The 15,653-nt window shown below is 40.6% G+C and overlaps 1 protein-coding gene and 1 pseudogene across 3 annotated transcripts in view; one reads left to right on the top strand and one right to left on the bottom strand.

The window, feature by feature from the left end:
• Positions 1-15,653, bottom strand: part of CREBRF (CREB3 regulatory factor) — a 75,364-nt gene that overhangs the window by 46,105 nt on the left and 13,606 nt on the right. For 2 of the 3 annotated variants that reach the window (XM_039460590.2, XM_003936142.4), the window contains exons 2-3: positions 5,088-5,288; positions 782-907 (exon numbers count right to left, since the gene is read on the bottom strand). In XM_039460590.2, the coding sequence (XP_039316524.1) occupies positions 782-907; positions 5,088-5,096 (135 nt within the window). In that variant the 5' untranslated portion in view covers positions 5,097-5,288. Of the gene's footprint in view, positions 1-781; positions 908-5,073; positions 5,289-15,653 lie in introns of all 3 variants that reach the window. The other variant, XM_074390414.1, reaches the window with a different exon arrangement.
• LOC101041369 (cell division control protein 42 homolog) lies at positions 1,201-2,134 on the top strand (annotated as a pseudogene).

The following is a 15,653-nucleotide window of genomic DNA, read 5'->3' on the forward strand; positions in this document are numbered from 1 at the left end:
CGGTGAGCCGAGATCGCGCCATTGCACTCCAGCCTGGGTAACAAGAGCGAAACTCTGTCTCAAAAAAAAAAAAAAAAAGAAAGAATAAATGTAAGTATATTCATATACTGCTTGGAATTTCTATTTTTGTGTCACATTCTTTATGTCACATGCCTTGCTCAATGTTATTATTCCATAGTTTCCCGCTGAAAAGCCCTTTAGCCTTTAGACACAGAAAAAAAAAAGTTGCCTATTCTCTTTATCAAAAACTACATCTGAAGATATTTAGATAATCTTTTACCATTTTTGATGGGTGCATGAATACTTTTAAAATTACTAGATGTAGGCCAGGTGCAACAGCTCATGCCTATAATCCCAGCACTTTCGGAGGCTGAGGCGGGCGATCACTTGAGGTCAGAAGTTTGAGACCAGCCTGGCCAACATGGTGAAACCCCGTCTCCACTAAAAATACAAAAATTAACTGGATGTGGTGACACATGCCTGTAATCCCAGCTACTTGGGAGGCTGAGGCAGGAGAATCACTTGAACCTCGGAGGCGGAGACTGCGGTGAGCCAAGATTGTGCCACTGCACTACAGCCTGGGTGACAGAGTGAAACTCTGTCTCAAAAAAAATCAAAATCAAAATAAATAAATAAAATTACTAGATGTATAATCATAAGAATTAAACTTGTCCCAAGCACTTCTTTTTTTTTTTCTTTTCAGGCACTTATAAATAAAAAACTCTCCCACAAACTTTTACCCCAAATCAATTAAGACCAAAACCAAGAAAATGTTGCTTACCAGTTCATACATGAAATCTGGATCTGAACTGTTTGCTAAGAGATCTGTGCTCATCAGAGTTTGTTCCGAAAAGGTGTGGCTTCGAAAGGCATCCCCAAAAGGCGGATCCATTCCGCTTACACTAGGCTACAACAGAGTGATTTTTATTTTAGAAAGTTAAAGATTACTTTGAGATCAATTTATCACATATGAGCCCAACCCTACTCCCACTAAGTAACTTATTCTTTTCAGAAAACATTTCTATACTTTTCCTACTGTACAGTGTATTTAAGAGCTTTGGCTAGCACTGAACTGTAGACTTAAATTAGGAAAATATCCAAAAATAGAAAAAAATAAGAGTGCTGACAATGCCCTGGTGGAGAAGCAAAGGTCAACATCAGATTTGAAATATTTAAAGTGGATACAAAACTATTTCAGCAATGCGGACAATTAAGTGTGTTGTGGGTGACGGTGCTGCTGGTAAAACATGTCTCCTGATATCCTACACGACAAATTTCCAAGTACACCCAATAATGTACTAACTGCTTTTGACAACCATGCAGTCACAGTTATGATTGGTGGAGAACCATATACTCTCGGACTTTTTGATACTGCAGGGCAAGACGATTATGACGGATTAGGACCACTGAGTTATTCACAAACAGATGTATTTCTAGTCTGTTTTTCAGCAGTCTCTCCATCTCCATTTGAAAATGTAAAAGAAAACTGGGTGCCTGAGATAACTCATCACTGTCCAAAGACTCCTCTCTTGCTTGTTTGGGCCTAAACTGATCTCAGAGATGATCCCTCTACAATTGAGAAACTTGCCAAGAACAAACAGGCTATCACTCCAGAAACTGCTAAAAAGCTGGCCTGTGACCTGAAGGCTGTCAGGTATGTGGGAGTGTTCTGCCCTCACACAGAAAGGCCTAAAGAATGTATCTGATGGCCAGGTGCAGTGGCTCACACCTGTAATCCCACCCACTTTGGGAGGTCAAGGCAGGTGGGTCACCTGAGATCAGGAGTTTGAGATCAGCCTGACCAGCACGGTGAAACCCCTTCTCTACTCAAAATACAAAAATTAGCCAGGCATGGTGGCGAGCGTCTGTAATCCCAGCTACTTAGGAGGCTGAGGCAGAAGAATCACTTGAACCTGAGAGGCAGAGTTTGCAGTAAGCCAAGATCGCGCCATTGCACTCCAGCCTAAGTGACAAGAACAAAACGCCTTCTCAAAAAAAAAAAAAAAAAAAAATGTATTTGACGAAACAGTATCAGCTGCCCTGGAGCCTCCAGAATCAAAGAAGAGCTGCAGGTGTGTGCTGCTATGAACATCTCTCCAGAGCTCTTTCTGCACAGCTGGTGTCGGCATCATACTAAAAGTAATGTTTAAATCAGACTAAAGATTAAAAATTAAAATTCAGACCGGGCATCACTATCTAGTACAACCAATGCCTGCAGGAACATAATGGAAACAGAATCAACTAAATACCAAAAAATCTTCCTGGTAAGACTAGTAACTTGGGCATGAGCTGTGTAGCCTTAATTCTGATTCCTGAAAAGGGCACAGTCCATTCCATAGTAAGTAAAGGGGGGGGAAAAAAAAGTCCTGCCAGGCGCGGTGGCTCACGCCTGTAATCCCAGCACTTTGGGAGGCCGAGGCGGGTGGATCACGAGGTCAAGAGATCAAGACCATCCTGGTCAACATGGTGAAACCCCGTCTCTACTAAAAATACAAAAATTAGCTGGGCATGGTAGCGCATGCCTATAGTCCCAGATACTTGGGAGGCTGACGCAGGAGAATTGAACCAGGAGGCGGAGGTTGCGGTGAGCCTAGATCGCGCCACTGCACTCCAGCCTGGGTAACAAAAATGAAACTCCGTCTCAAAAAAAAAAAAAAAAAAAGTCCTGAGACCCAGCATTAATTCTCCTTCTTGTTTTTTCTCCATCTTCTTTTTACATTTTAATATCTATATGAATCCCTCCAGAGTCTAGTCTACTATTTGACCCAGTTCACCCTCCTGAACTGGGTCAAATAGTAGAAAGGCCTCACTCTGAAATCTAAGATGAAGGAAGAGAATGAGAAAGAATTTTTCTTGTTATTTATTTATTTTTTTAACCAAATCCAAATGAGTTAAGACAAAGAATTTTTTTTTAAGTTTTTTTGTTTGTTTGTTTGTTTGTTTTTTTGATGAGACGAATTCTCACTCTGTTGCCCAGGCTGGAGTGCAGTGGCACAATCTCAGCTCACTGCAACCTCCGCTTCCCAGGTTCAAGTAATTATTCTGCCTGAGTTTCTCAAGTAGCTGGGACTACAGGCACGTGCTACCATGTCCAGCTAATTTTTGTATTTTTTAGTAGAGATGAGGTTTCACTATATGTTTGCCAGGCTGGTCTCAAACTCCTGACTTCAAGTGATCCACCTGCCTTAGCTTCCCAAAGTGCTGGGATTATAAGCGTGAGCCACTGTGCCCAGCCAAAAATTTCTTTTTTAGTTTTTCTGTTTTTGCAAGTTTCTGCAGAATGTTTTTAAATGGTATTAATCCATTTGCTTATTCTTTTTGTATACTTTCTATCTTCCACAAACTGGCCTTTTCATAGACGTTCTCACCATATTTTTCTTCATTGGTACGTCCCATCTCATTTTACTTTTATTTCTCTTATCTTCTCCCAACACTTCCAGGCCTACGGACCTTTCTTCCTAGAAAAAGTTAGCTTAAGAAAATAAGTTTAAAATGTAAGCCCCAAATGCAAGTACTCAATAAATATAAAACTTAACCTTGAATGGGCAACCACTGTAAAAGGGCATAAGCAGTCCATCTGTCAGAGACGTTGGGGTGGCAGTAGGCCACTGGTCTGGTCTTTTTTTTTTTTTCTTTTTTCCAGACAAAGTCTCACTCTGTCTCCAGGCTGGAGTGCAGTGGCACGATCTCAGCTCACTGCAACCTCCACCTCCTGGGTTCAAGTGATTCTCCTTCCTCAGCCTCCTGAGTAGCTAGGCTTACAGCCACATATGCCACGACACCCAGCTAATTTTTGTATTTTTAGTAGAGATTGGGTTTCACCATGTTGGTCAGGATGGTCTCAATCTCCTTACCTCGCAATCCACCCATTTCAGCCTCCCAAAGTGCTGGGATTATAGCTGTGAGCCACCATGCCCAGCCAGCTGCTGGTCTTTTCAATATCCATTACCAAGTTCCCTTTCTTTGCCTGTCTCCAAGTCACCAAACAATCCCAGCAAATTGTTGATTCCCTGTGCTCAAGGGATAGCTCAGTATGGCAACACAAAAAGCCACCCAAGAGTCCCTACCCACTCATTACTTCTAGGTTTCTCCCCACCACTGAAACAAACAGGGGAGGGGCAAGAAATAACCACTGGAGAAGAAAAGGAGTTTAGATAAGCAGAAAAGGGACTAACAGGGCTTTATTGATTGTCTCAGTGATTGCCTCAAACCAAAACTGATCAGTTCAGAGTAGCTGCCATAATATAAACAGATATAATCATTCTTAGATATATTTTGTGGGGAGGTTTTTACATGTGCCCACATATGTATGTGTGTGTGTCCATGAGAAAGAGAGAGATGAGCACGGTGGCTCACACCTGTAATCCCAGCACTTTGGGAGGCTGAGGCAGGTAGATCACGAGATCAAGAGATCGAGACCATTCTGGCCAACATGGTGAAACTCCATCTCTACTAAAAATACAAAAATTAGCTGTGCATGGTGGTACGCGTCTATAGTCTCGGCTACTTGGGACGCTGAGGCAGGAGAATTGCTTTAACCTGGGAGGCAGAGGTTGCAATGAGCTGAGATTGCGCCACTGCACCCCACCCTGGCGACACAGGTAAGACTCTGTCTCAAAAAAAAAAAAAAAAAAAAAGAGAGAGAGAGATGAGAGGGGTGAGGGGAGGAAGCCTGAAGTCTCTCACTATTTCCTCTTAATTACTTCTAAATTCAGCTGGCATAAACGAAAGACGAAAGGTAAGAATTGGGAAATAGGAAGAGTAAGGAGATAGAAATGGGATTGCTGTGGTAGATTAATTTTCAAGGGAGTTGGTTTTACCCCATAAAGCCAGCAGATCTGTCCACCTTCTACCTGTTCACCATACTACCTATGTAGAATTCATTAATCTTCAGGTGATAGCAAAATAAAAAATAGAAAGCAATGGAAGAAAGAACATGTACTCAAAACTAGCTGAGATCAGAAATGTGATATCTTAAAAAGGTAGTATGCAAAGTCGTGTTAAGATGAAGAAATTTATAGAACCAATGGTTTTGACTTTCTTTAGTGAGAAAATACAAAACTTTGCACCTACTCTGTTTGATTTACCTGAGGCATTTCCAAGCCCAGATCCTGTGAATCCGATTCCAAACTTCTTTTTTTTCTCGTTTGTAAATTCCTTTCCAGCTTTCCTTTTAATTCCAAGACCAAAGATGATTTTCACAATAAACAGCAGGTTTCCCCAGAGTGCTTCCAATGTAACTGCTTAGATCACCACTTTTATTTTTCAGTAACTCTGTGCGATGTGGTCTGTCAAACAACACAAAGTAACTTCACTGAGTGCCATTAAAAACAAGTTGACTTTTCAAAAAAGAGGCTGACTTTTCAAAAACAGTATTAACAGAGAATACTGTGCTTTAAATGAGTAAGTCTTACAGTTGAGTTATCAAGGATTTGGTCACATCTTAATGCTATTCTATAATTTACCATGCCTCCTCTTGTATTTTTCTAAAATAGAGTTGGTAAATAACAAATTGGCAACACTAAAAAAAAACCCACAAAATTACCATAGGCTCATTTTTTCTGTGATCTGAAAGATGTAATATGCTGATTTTTAAAGTCAAATTCTCATTCACTTTATGTTCTTTATGAGAAAAGATATCTCAAAATTTAATTTCATCTATTGTATAATCATTACTGCTAAATTAATCTACATTTTACGTCTCTCACAAGTCAACAGGAAGAGTAATGAATACATTAATAGTCAGCAATGGAACTTAACGTAGCATCTACATTAAATAAAACCACATTTGTAATGGTATATCCCAACATTATTCTTTCAGTTATAAGTAAAAGCTGTCACTGAAGAAAGAATTATTCTAGCAAGTTTTTAACAGGAGTATGTTTGAGGGAAAATGGGCTGAGGACTATTTTGCAGAGTGTTTTCAAGGGTTAAGTTAAACAATGACTACCAAATCGTCTGGCACAGGATGATTTTGACAGAGTAGAGGCTTAAATGTTAATGTTTTCTCCCTTCCCTGGGAAGACCTTAATCAGGAGGAACTAAACAGTTATACTTGCTTCATCTTCTTGTCCTAGATCAGTGGGTCTGAAAAGTGCGATCCAAGGACCAGCAGTACCAACAAGGGCATCAACCTAAGCATTTGTTCAAAATACAAAATCAAAACAGAACCTCTAGAAGTGGGTACCAACAATGTTTTTTAATAAGCCCTCCAGGTGATTCTGGTACTCTCTAAAGTTTTGAGAACCACTGTCCTATCCTTGATCTAATTCAGTCCAAATGCAGTGTCACTTCTTATATTGGTAAAGAGTCAATTTACACTGAATTTGCCTTCTGAAGTCAGCACATTATCTGGGCTAGCGTGGTACATTATATTAATTCTTTCTCTTTTTTTTTTTTGAGATAGTCTTGTTCTGTCACCCAGGCTGGAATGTAGTGACCCAATCTGGCTCACTGCAACCTCTACCTCCCGAGTTCAAGTAATTCTCCTACCTCAGCCTCCTGAGTAGCTGAGATTATACAGACATGCAACACTATGCCCAGCTAATTTTTCTATGTTTAGTAGAGACGGAGGTTTCACCATGTTGGCCAGGCTGGTCTCAAACTCCTGACCTCAAGTGATCTGCCTTACTCAGCCTCCCAAAGTGCTGGGATTACAGGAGATCGTATTAATTTCAAAGAGCTCAATTAAGAGATAGTGTCAACAAGGGACTCAATAATTGTTCTACTTAATTCAATTAATAAACTGACTACAATTTGTATTTCCTAGATCTTTGCTGCACTCTCTCCTCCAGTGAGCTGTCATTCCCAGCTCACTGGTCTAACGCAGGAAACAATGTCTAGTGCCCAGCCTGGGCCTAGAAAGAGTTAACTATGCTTTTCAATTCAGTGCTACAGTGTAACTAGATTGCTCCCTGTTCCTGCCAAAGGCAAGTTCTTGCTCAGTTTCTCCTTACATGACTTCATGCTGTCGTCCTACAACTGGTATATAGTCATAGTCATTGCCCTAATTCTCTCCCCTGATTCCTATAAGAAAGATCAGTCACCTTTTCTAGATCTATGACTTAGGCCCCCCAAAAGGCATCCAATTAAAGTCATGTGTTCAAATAAAGTGGACCAGTATAATTTTGGTGTAAAACCTGGATCTGGAAGAAAAGTTTGATGTCCTTCAAAATCTGAAAACTTAACCTTACTAGATAGGGTTGGTCGGGCACAGTGGCTCACAGCTATAACCCAAACACTTTGGGAGGCTGAGGCAGGTGGATCACTTATTAGCCAGGCATGGTGGCACGCGCCTGTAGTCTCAGCCATTTGGGAGGCTGAGGCACAAGAATAGCTTGAACCCAGGAGGCAGAGGTTGCAGTGAGCAGGGGACAGTGCCCCTGCACTCCAGCCTGGATGACAGAGAGTGAAACTGTCTCAAAAAAATTAAAATATTTTTAAAAGTTAAAAAAAAAATAGGATTGAAGACTCAGGAAGAGATTGAGTTCTGTTCAACATATAATTACTGGCATCTAGTAAAGATACTATCTACCAGCATCTTGGTTTCTCAGGGAAACAGTGGACAAAAAAGGGCTAAATTCTAGTCACAGCTCTCACCTGCAAAGTATACAACACTAGGTAAGCTCATCGTTCTAAGCCTAATTTTTCTGATCTTAAGGGAAAAAGCAATACTCTTTCCTGGCCATTTAATTATCTAAGCCATAAAACTTCAATACAAATATAAAACTTCAATACAAATACATGTATTTATTTTAAGATGCAAACACATCAAAACAAACTTCAGTAAACGCAGTTAGCAAAAAGAGCAATTGTTTAGGAGACCTGGATTCCAGGTTTGATCCCAAAATTGAAACAGCCGTATGAATTAGAGCACATTTGTTGTTTATGCCTTAGCTCCCAGATGAGAGAATACTTATACTCTCTTAACTATGTAACAGAAATGTTATGAGAATGAATGAGATAGTACACTAAGATGTAGTAATAAAATTAATTTGGAAAGGTGATTATCATCAATAGGTATATTGTGCCAATGCTATGTCTTTTTGTTTTTTTCATTATTTGTCCCACAGCTAGTCTAGCTCAGAAGCTCAACACCTGTGGTAACTGTTAGCACTAAGGCTAAATGTTTTCAAGGCACTGATTCCCAGAGAGATCTACCAAGTAACAGGTTGAGCTCTTTCACCTAGTTGTTTCTCCTAGTCTTGCAAGTGGCAGCAAACAGAACAGGGAAAGGACCAATTCTACTCTATGCCATGGAACCTCCTTTTCAGTGATAAACTCTCCCAGTCTCTAAAACTAATGAGACAACTTCACAACAAACTATCTTCATCCCCAACATTTTGCACCCATCTTTTAGAAATGCTTAGCTTAGTACTCTTCCAAAACATGTATTGCGACACAACCACAAACAACGAAATTGCCCACCCAAAAGTAAAAGAAGAAAAAAATTTTCTATAGAAATTGCCATTACATAGCATCTTCCATAAATATACACTACTCAAAAACTACATCCTGTACCAGCAAACCATATGCAAAGGGCACATTAATATTTAGAAAGCAGAATAATAACAATGATGAGGAAGGTGTAACAACTAGCTTTTCAGGATGCCTTTACACTTCTTTGCACTCAAGAATATCTCTATTTTACTTGAAGCTTTGCTATTAAAATACATCAAAAGCAATGGTCTAGTAGCCTGGCACCATGGTGTATGCCTGTAGTCCCAGCTACTTAGGAGGCTGAGGCAGGAGGATTGCTTGAGCCCAGGAGTTCAAGTCCAGCTTGGGCAAAACAGCAAGACCCTGTCTTTATTTTTTAAAATAAAAATAAATATAAAATTAAATTTAAAAAGCAGTCATCTAATTTCCCAAAGTGTGAACCAAGGAATATTTGTTCCAAAGAATATTCAATGGTTACTCAACAAAAGGGTCGTGAGGTTTGAAAAACACATTAAACAAAGCTGTATACTGCCTTTACTACAGGACTTCTTGGAAATACTGTGTTAACGTGTTTTATAAATCACCGAAAGGTGAGTATACCAGAACCCATTTCCTAAATTTATTTGATCATTAAATCTTCCACCCTGCCCTGAAGCCTACTTCAAGATCTGTATTTCTTCCAGAGAAGTTGGGAGGGAAAGGGAAAGGCTAAATTCCTCTAGTTGTTACCTTCTTTGATTCACAGCACTGGTTCACCAGTTACCTATACAATTTTTGTTTTTTTCTTTTGAGATGGAGTTTTACTCTTGTCACCCAGGCTGGAGTGCAATGGCATGATCTTGGCTCACTGCAACCTCTGCCTCCCAGGTTTAAGTGATTCTCCTGCCTCAGCCTCCCAAGTAACTGGGATTACAGGCACGCACCACCATACTCAGCTAATTTTTGTATTTTTAGTAGAGACGAGGTTTCACCATGTTGGCTAGGCTGGTCTCGAACTCCTGATCTCAGGTTATCCACCCACCTCAGCTTCCCAAAGTGCTGGGATTACAGGAGTGAGCCACCACACCCTACTCCCAATAAAGTTTTTATGAGTTTTTCAAGGCAGGACTGTGGTACATTAGAAATATTATTTATCAATAGATTTCCTGTACCTGAGCTCATTCAAAAATAAACAACAGAAGCTGTTAGGCAGAGAAAGACACTCCTGTAACAGAACTAGATCCTAGATGGCTAAAGCAATGAGGAGGAACACATGATTTTTTGGCTGCAATGGTACCACCTGAAGATAGCCATAGCTTCAAATTCTTATACAGTCTCTTTCTGCTAGGTCTTACCCTGGGTTTTTTGGTTTTGTTTCTGTTTTGTTTTGTTTCCTTTGTTTGAACATATATTGAGGCTTACTACGTATGCTACACAAGACAAAAGACAAAGTAAGATAATCTTCTTCCAAAAAGCTCATCCCTAGAACTGCCGAAATAAGTAATAAAAACTTTAAAAGTCAAACCCAAGAGTTGACTGGTGTGTCCTGGCAGCTTACATATATTCAAGAGCTCCTAAATTATGCTCTTTCTGAATCTGAGAGTTTCAGCTAATCCCTGAGTCCACATATAAAGAAAAAGTTCACATCAAGAAATAAATAAACCTCTTTTAACTGTGAGTATTTTATGAATAAGCGGATGCTGTATATGATGGCCAGAATCCCTGCAGCTCCCCTTTTATATGAAACTGGCTTAGGCCATTGGCACCTTTTAGTAACTTAAGGAAACTGGCTCCTCACAACAGTAAGTAGCTCTTCTGAGTCATGTAACATTCATCAGAGTAAATGTTAAAACATTTCTGACACATCAATTAGGATGGGTATTATCCAAAAAGATGGAAAATAACAAGTATTGGCAAGGATATAGAGAAATCAGAGCCCTCGCGCACTGCTGGTAGGACTGTAAAATGGTGCAGCTGGTGCGGGAAATGGTTTGTTATTTCTCCAAAAAGCGAAATCCAATTACCATATAACCTAGCAATTCCAATCCTAGGTACATACCTAAAAAGAGTTGAAAGCAGGGCCCCAAATAGATATGTGTACACCCAGGTCCATGGCAGCACTATGCACAAAAGCCAAAAGGTAAAAAAACAACTCAAGTGTCCACAAAAAGATGAATGGATCAACAAAATACAACAGAATATTATTCAGCCATAAAAAAGGAATGAAATTCTGACACATACTACAATAAGAATGTACCTTAAAAACATTATGTTAAGTAAAATACATAGACACAAAAGGACAAATACTGTATGGTTAGGCTTATGTGAGGTGCTTCGAATAGAGAAAGAGAGTAGAATAGCGGTCACTAAGGGCTGGGATAGTTATTATTTAATGAGTACATAGTTTCTGTTTGGGATGATGAAAGTGTTCTGGAGGCCGGGTGTGGTGGTTCAAAACTGTAATCTCAGCACTTTGGGAGGCCAAAGCAGGTGGATTGCTTGAGGTCAGGAGTTCAAGAACAGCCTGGCCAACATGGTGAAACCCTGTCACTACTAAAAATACAAAAATTAGCCGTGCATGGTGGCTCACACCTGTAGTCCCAGCTACTTGGGAGACTGAGGCAGGAAAATCCACTTGAATCCAGGAGACAGAGGTTGCAATGAGCTAAGACTGTGCCACTGCCCTCCAGCCTGGGCAACAGAGTGAGACTCGGTCTCAAAAAAAAAAAAAAAAAAAAGTGTTCTGGAATAGACAGTGGTGATAATTACAACATACTATCAATGTACTTAATGCCATAAAATTGTACAGCTAAAAATGGTTAAAATAGTAAATTTTATGTACCTTTTACCATAACAATTTTAAGTTTTTTAGGTAAGAAATGCCAATATAGGCCAGGCGAAGTGGCCTATGCCCGTAATCCTAGTACTTTGGGAGACTGAGGCAGGCGGATCACTTAGGTCAGAAGTTCAAGACCAGCCTGGCCAACATGGTGAAACCCCATCTCTACTGAAAATACAAAAAATTAGCCATGCATGGTGGCAGGTGCCTATAATCCCAGTTACTTGGGAGGCTGAGGCAGGAGAATCGCCTGAACCTGGGAGGCGGAGGCTGCCGTGAGCCATGACCGTGCCACTGCACTCCAGCCTGGGCTACAGAATGAGGCTCCCATCTCCCCCCGCCACCGCAAAAAAGAGAAATGCCAATAAATTCATACTGCTGTATAGTTAATATACTATGGTCTACTTTGATCTTTCCTAACCTTTGCTGGTTCATGCTCATTTCTTTCATGTGATCAGAGGTCTTGGTCCTTTCTCTGTTGTCTTTGAACTGTACCAGATCCACAATTCTAAGAGGCAGAAACTGTTCTTTTTTTTTTTTTTTTTTTTTTTTTTTTTGAGACGGAGTTTCGCCCTTGTTACCCAGGCTGGAGTGCAATGGCGCGATCTCGGCTCACCGCAACCTCCGCCTCCTGGGCTCAGGCAATTCTCCTGCCTCAGCCTCCTGAGTAGCTGGGATTACAGGCACGTGCCACCATACCCAGCTTATTTTTTTGCACTTTTAGTAGAGACGGGGTTTCACCATGTTGTCTAGGATGGTCTCGATCTCTCGACCTCGTGATCCACCCGCCTCGGCCTCCCAAAGTGCTGGGATTACAGGCTTGAGCCACCACGCCCGGCCGAAGAAACTGTTCTTAATCCTAATTTTTTTTTTTTTTGAGACACAGTCTCACTCTGTCCACCCCCATCCCCCAAGGCTGGAATGCAGTGGTGTAATCTCAGCTCCCTGCAACCTCCACCTCCCAGATTCAAGCAATTGTTTTGCCTCAGCCTCCTGAGAGCTGGGATTACAGGCATGCACCACCACACTCAGCTAATTTTTTGCATTTTTAATACAGTTTTCACCAGCTGGTGTCGAATTCCTGATCTCAGGTGATATGACCTTCTTGGCCTCCTAAAGTGTTAGGATTACAGGTGAGAACCACTGTGCTTGGCCATGATCCCTAATTTAAATAAATCATTTCTCGGCTGGGCATGGTGGCTCACGCCTGTAATCCAAGCACTTTGGAGGCCAAGGCGGGCAGATCACCTGAGGCTGGGAGTTCAAGAACAGCCTGACCAACATGGTGAAACCCCGTCTTTAAAAAATAAATAAATAAATAAATAATTTCTCCTAAGACTTAATCCTCAGTAAAGTTGAAAGAAGAAAGGAAAGAAAGGAAGACAAGCAAGGAAGGTGCTATGGTTTGACTGTCCCCACCAAAACACGCTTGAAATTTAACTGCCATCCTAATGGTACTGGCCTTTAAGAGACAGGTATCAATGACATTATCACTGGTTACAGGAATGGGCTCTTGATAGAAAAAAATAAATTCAATTCAACCTCCTCTGTCTCATGTGCACTCACCCTTCGCCTTTTACTATGGGATGACCCTCAACAGATGCCAGTGTCATGTTCTCGGACTTTCCAATCTTCAGAATCGTGAGCCAAACTAATCTTTTTTTTTTTTTTTTTTTTTTTTTTTTTTTTTTTTTACTTTTTACTTAATTACATTTTTTTGTAGAGACAGGGTCTTATTACGCTGCCCGGGTTGGTCTCGAACTCATGGGCTCAAGTGATCCTCCTGTCTCAGCCTCCCAAAATGCTGGGATTTGAGGCATAAGCCACGACGCCCAGCGATAAATCTTTTTTTAATTTCTTTTCTTTTTCTTTCTTTTTTTTCTTTTTTTTTTTTTTTCAGGCGGGGTTTCACCATGTTGGTCAGGCTGTTCTTGAACTCCCAGCCTCAGGTGATCCACCCACCTTGGCCTCCAAAGTGCTTGGATTACAGGCATGAGCCACCACACCCAGCCGATAAATCTCTTTTCTTTAAAATTATCCACTATCCAATATGTCGTTATAACAACAGAAAACAGACTAAGACCGAAGGTAAAGGAAAGGAGGCAGGGAAGTAGGCAGGAAGGCAGGAAAGAAGGCAGGAAAGGGAAAGGAAGGAGGGCGGGGGAAGAGAGGGGTAGGGATGAGGAGGTAGGAAAAGAAGGAAAGTGAAGAAGGGAGGCAAGGAGATAAGAAAACAGGGAGGCAGGAAGGGCAGGTGAACTTGGTGATTTAAAAGGTTATACAATGTGTATACACCACGTGACTCCCTTGTTTGGCAAGAAAGACAACTCATCAGACTGCCAGGCTCTTTAGCAAACTAGGACCCATCTGCCTCATATTCTGTCCATCCTGCTATACTTCATATGTCCTGCTCAATAATTCCCTTTCTTCCCTTTTGAAAAGTACTCTACCCTGCAAGAGTAGAACAAAACAGTCCTTCAGATGCTTACTAAGTCAGGCCACTACCTATTTTCACGGTACAGTTGATATCAGATATCCCAAAGTCTCCAAAACATTGAAGCAGCAGAGGTTGCCTATGGAAGGGACACACTGGGGGAAAAGTGGGGCTCAAGTTCTCCTTTTATTATGTAATATGAATCCTGTAACCAAAACTACAGGAGGAATCACTATACTTTATCCTTGATAGCAGTTCTCTAGACTCCAAAATTTAGAAATAGGCAAGTAAAATTCAAAATAGATAATTACACTTTATGCCACGATTATCAGCAAAACATCCTTATTATTTACTTTCCAAATTCTGCTGCTGCTAGTCTTTAAAGAAGGACGATGGGAAAAGAGAAAAGTAAGGAGGACGAAGTTGTAACTTTTCCCTCAGATTGGGTAAAAAACGATCATTTTCCTAGCCAAAGCATTACTTACAATAACTTTGTAAGGAGTTGTGATCCTTTTGCCATACCACCTTGCAAACTCTGTATACCTGATCCATCCAATAGTCTTCTATTCTCACGCTCAGAGAGTTTTTAAAATATGGGAGGTAGCCAGGCGCAGTGGCTCACACCTGTAATCCCAACACTTTAGGAGGACAAGGTAGGTAGATCACATGAGGTCAGGAGTTCAAGACCAGTCTGGCCAACATGGCAAAACCCCCTCTCTACTAAAAACACAAAAATTAGCCAGGCATGGTGGTGCACACCTGTAATCCCAGCTATTTGGGAGGCTGAGGCAGGAGAATCACTTAAACCCGGGAGATGGAGATTGCAGTGAGATGAGTGAGCTGTGATCGTGCCACTACATTCTAGTCTGGGAGACAGAGAGACACTCTGTCTCAGAAAACATAAAAATAAATAAATAATAAAAATTTTTTAAAATGAAAAATATGGGAGGTGAATTAGGTCTGCCACAAAAATAGAGTTAAACCACATTTTACTGAGAATCTTAAAAAGCTAAGAGAATATACTAAATCTCAAAAGTGATCTCTCCTTAGAATGCCATGTTACAGGAAGACTAAAGAACTCTCAGTGAGAATTTTGTTCAATTCCTTTCCAAAGGTTTCTATCCAACTTTATTTAATCTTCTGGCTACAGAGACAACATATGGGAGCTTAATCAAAGCCCTTTAGGAACCAATAAGGAAAAAACTATCTGTTTTTGTTTTTTGTTTTTGAGACTAACAGAATTTCACTCTTGTTGCCTAGGCTGGAGCGCAATGGCATGATCTTGGCTCATTACAACCTCCACCTCCCGGGTTCAGGCCATTCTCCTGCCTCAGCCTCCCAAGTAGCTGAAATTACAGGCCTGAGCCACCACACCCAACTAATTTTGTATTTTTAGTATAGATGGGGTTTCATCATGTTGGTCATGCTAGTCTCAAACTCCTGAGCTCAGGCGATCTACCCACTTCAGCCTCCCAAAGTGTTGGGATTACAGGTGTTAGCTTGGCCAAAAAAAAAAAAAAAAAAAGACTATAAAATCAAGTATCTGGATTAATCTGAGTTGAATGGGAAGGATTACTTTTTATTTCTGAAAACTATCAACTGCAAGGTATTGGAAGCTTTCTGCAGCCTTGATATCTGTCAATTAAGTTGTTCAGAGCACAAGAATAAGAGTGTAGAACAATTTCAGACAGAACCAAGGGATGCATTTCTAAACCCAGCCAACCTTGGTTACCACTGGGGACAAAATACTCAGTTTATATCTGTGTAGCTGTTTACAGATTAAAGTACATTGCTATATCCTGTCATCTGATAAAACAACTTGGTGAAGTAACAAGTACCAGTATTTTGATAAAATATCTAGGTAAAGTAGTTATAGTATCAGGATAACCTCTATCCCCCAGTCCCTGTCAAACCCTTTGTACATTAATAAATAAAAAGTACAGCAAGAATAAGAGATTTGTC

This window comes from Saimiri boliviensis, chromosome 20 (genome assembly GCF_048565385.1).
Source record: "Saimiri boliviensis isolate mSaiBol1 chromosome 20, mSaiBol1.pri, whole genome shotgun sequence".
NCBI lineage: Eukaryota > Metazoa > Chordata > Mammalia > Primates > Cebidae > Saimiri > Saimiri boliviensis.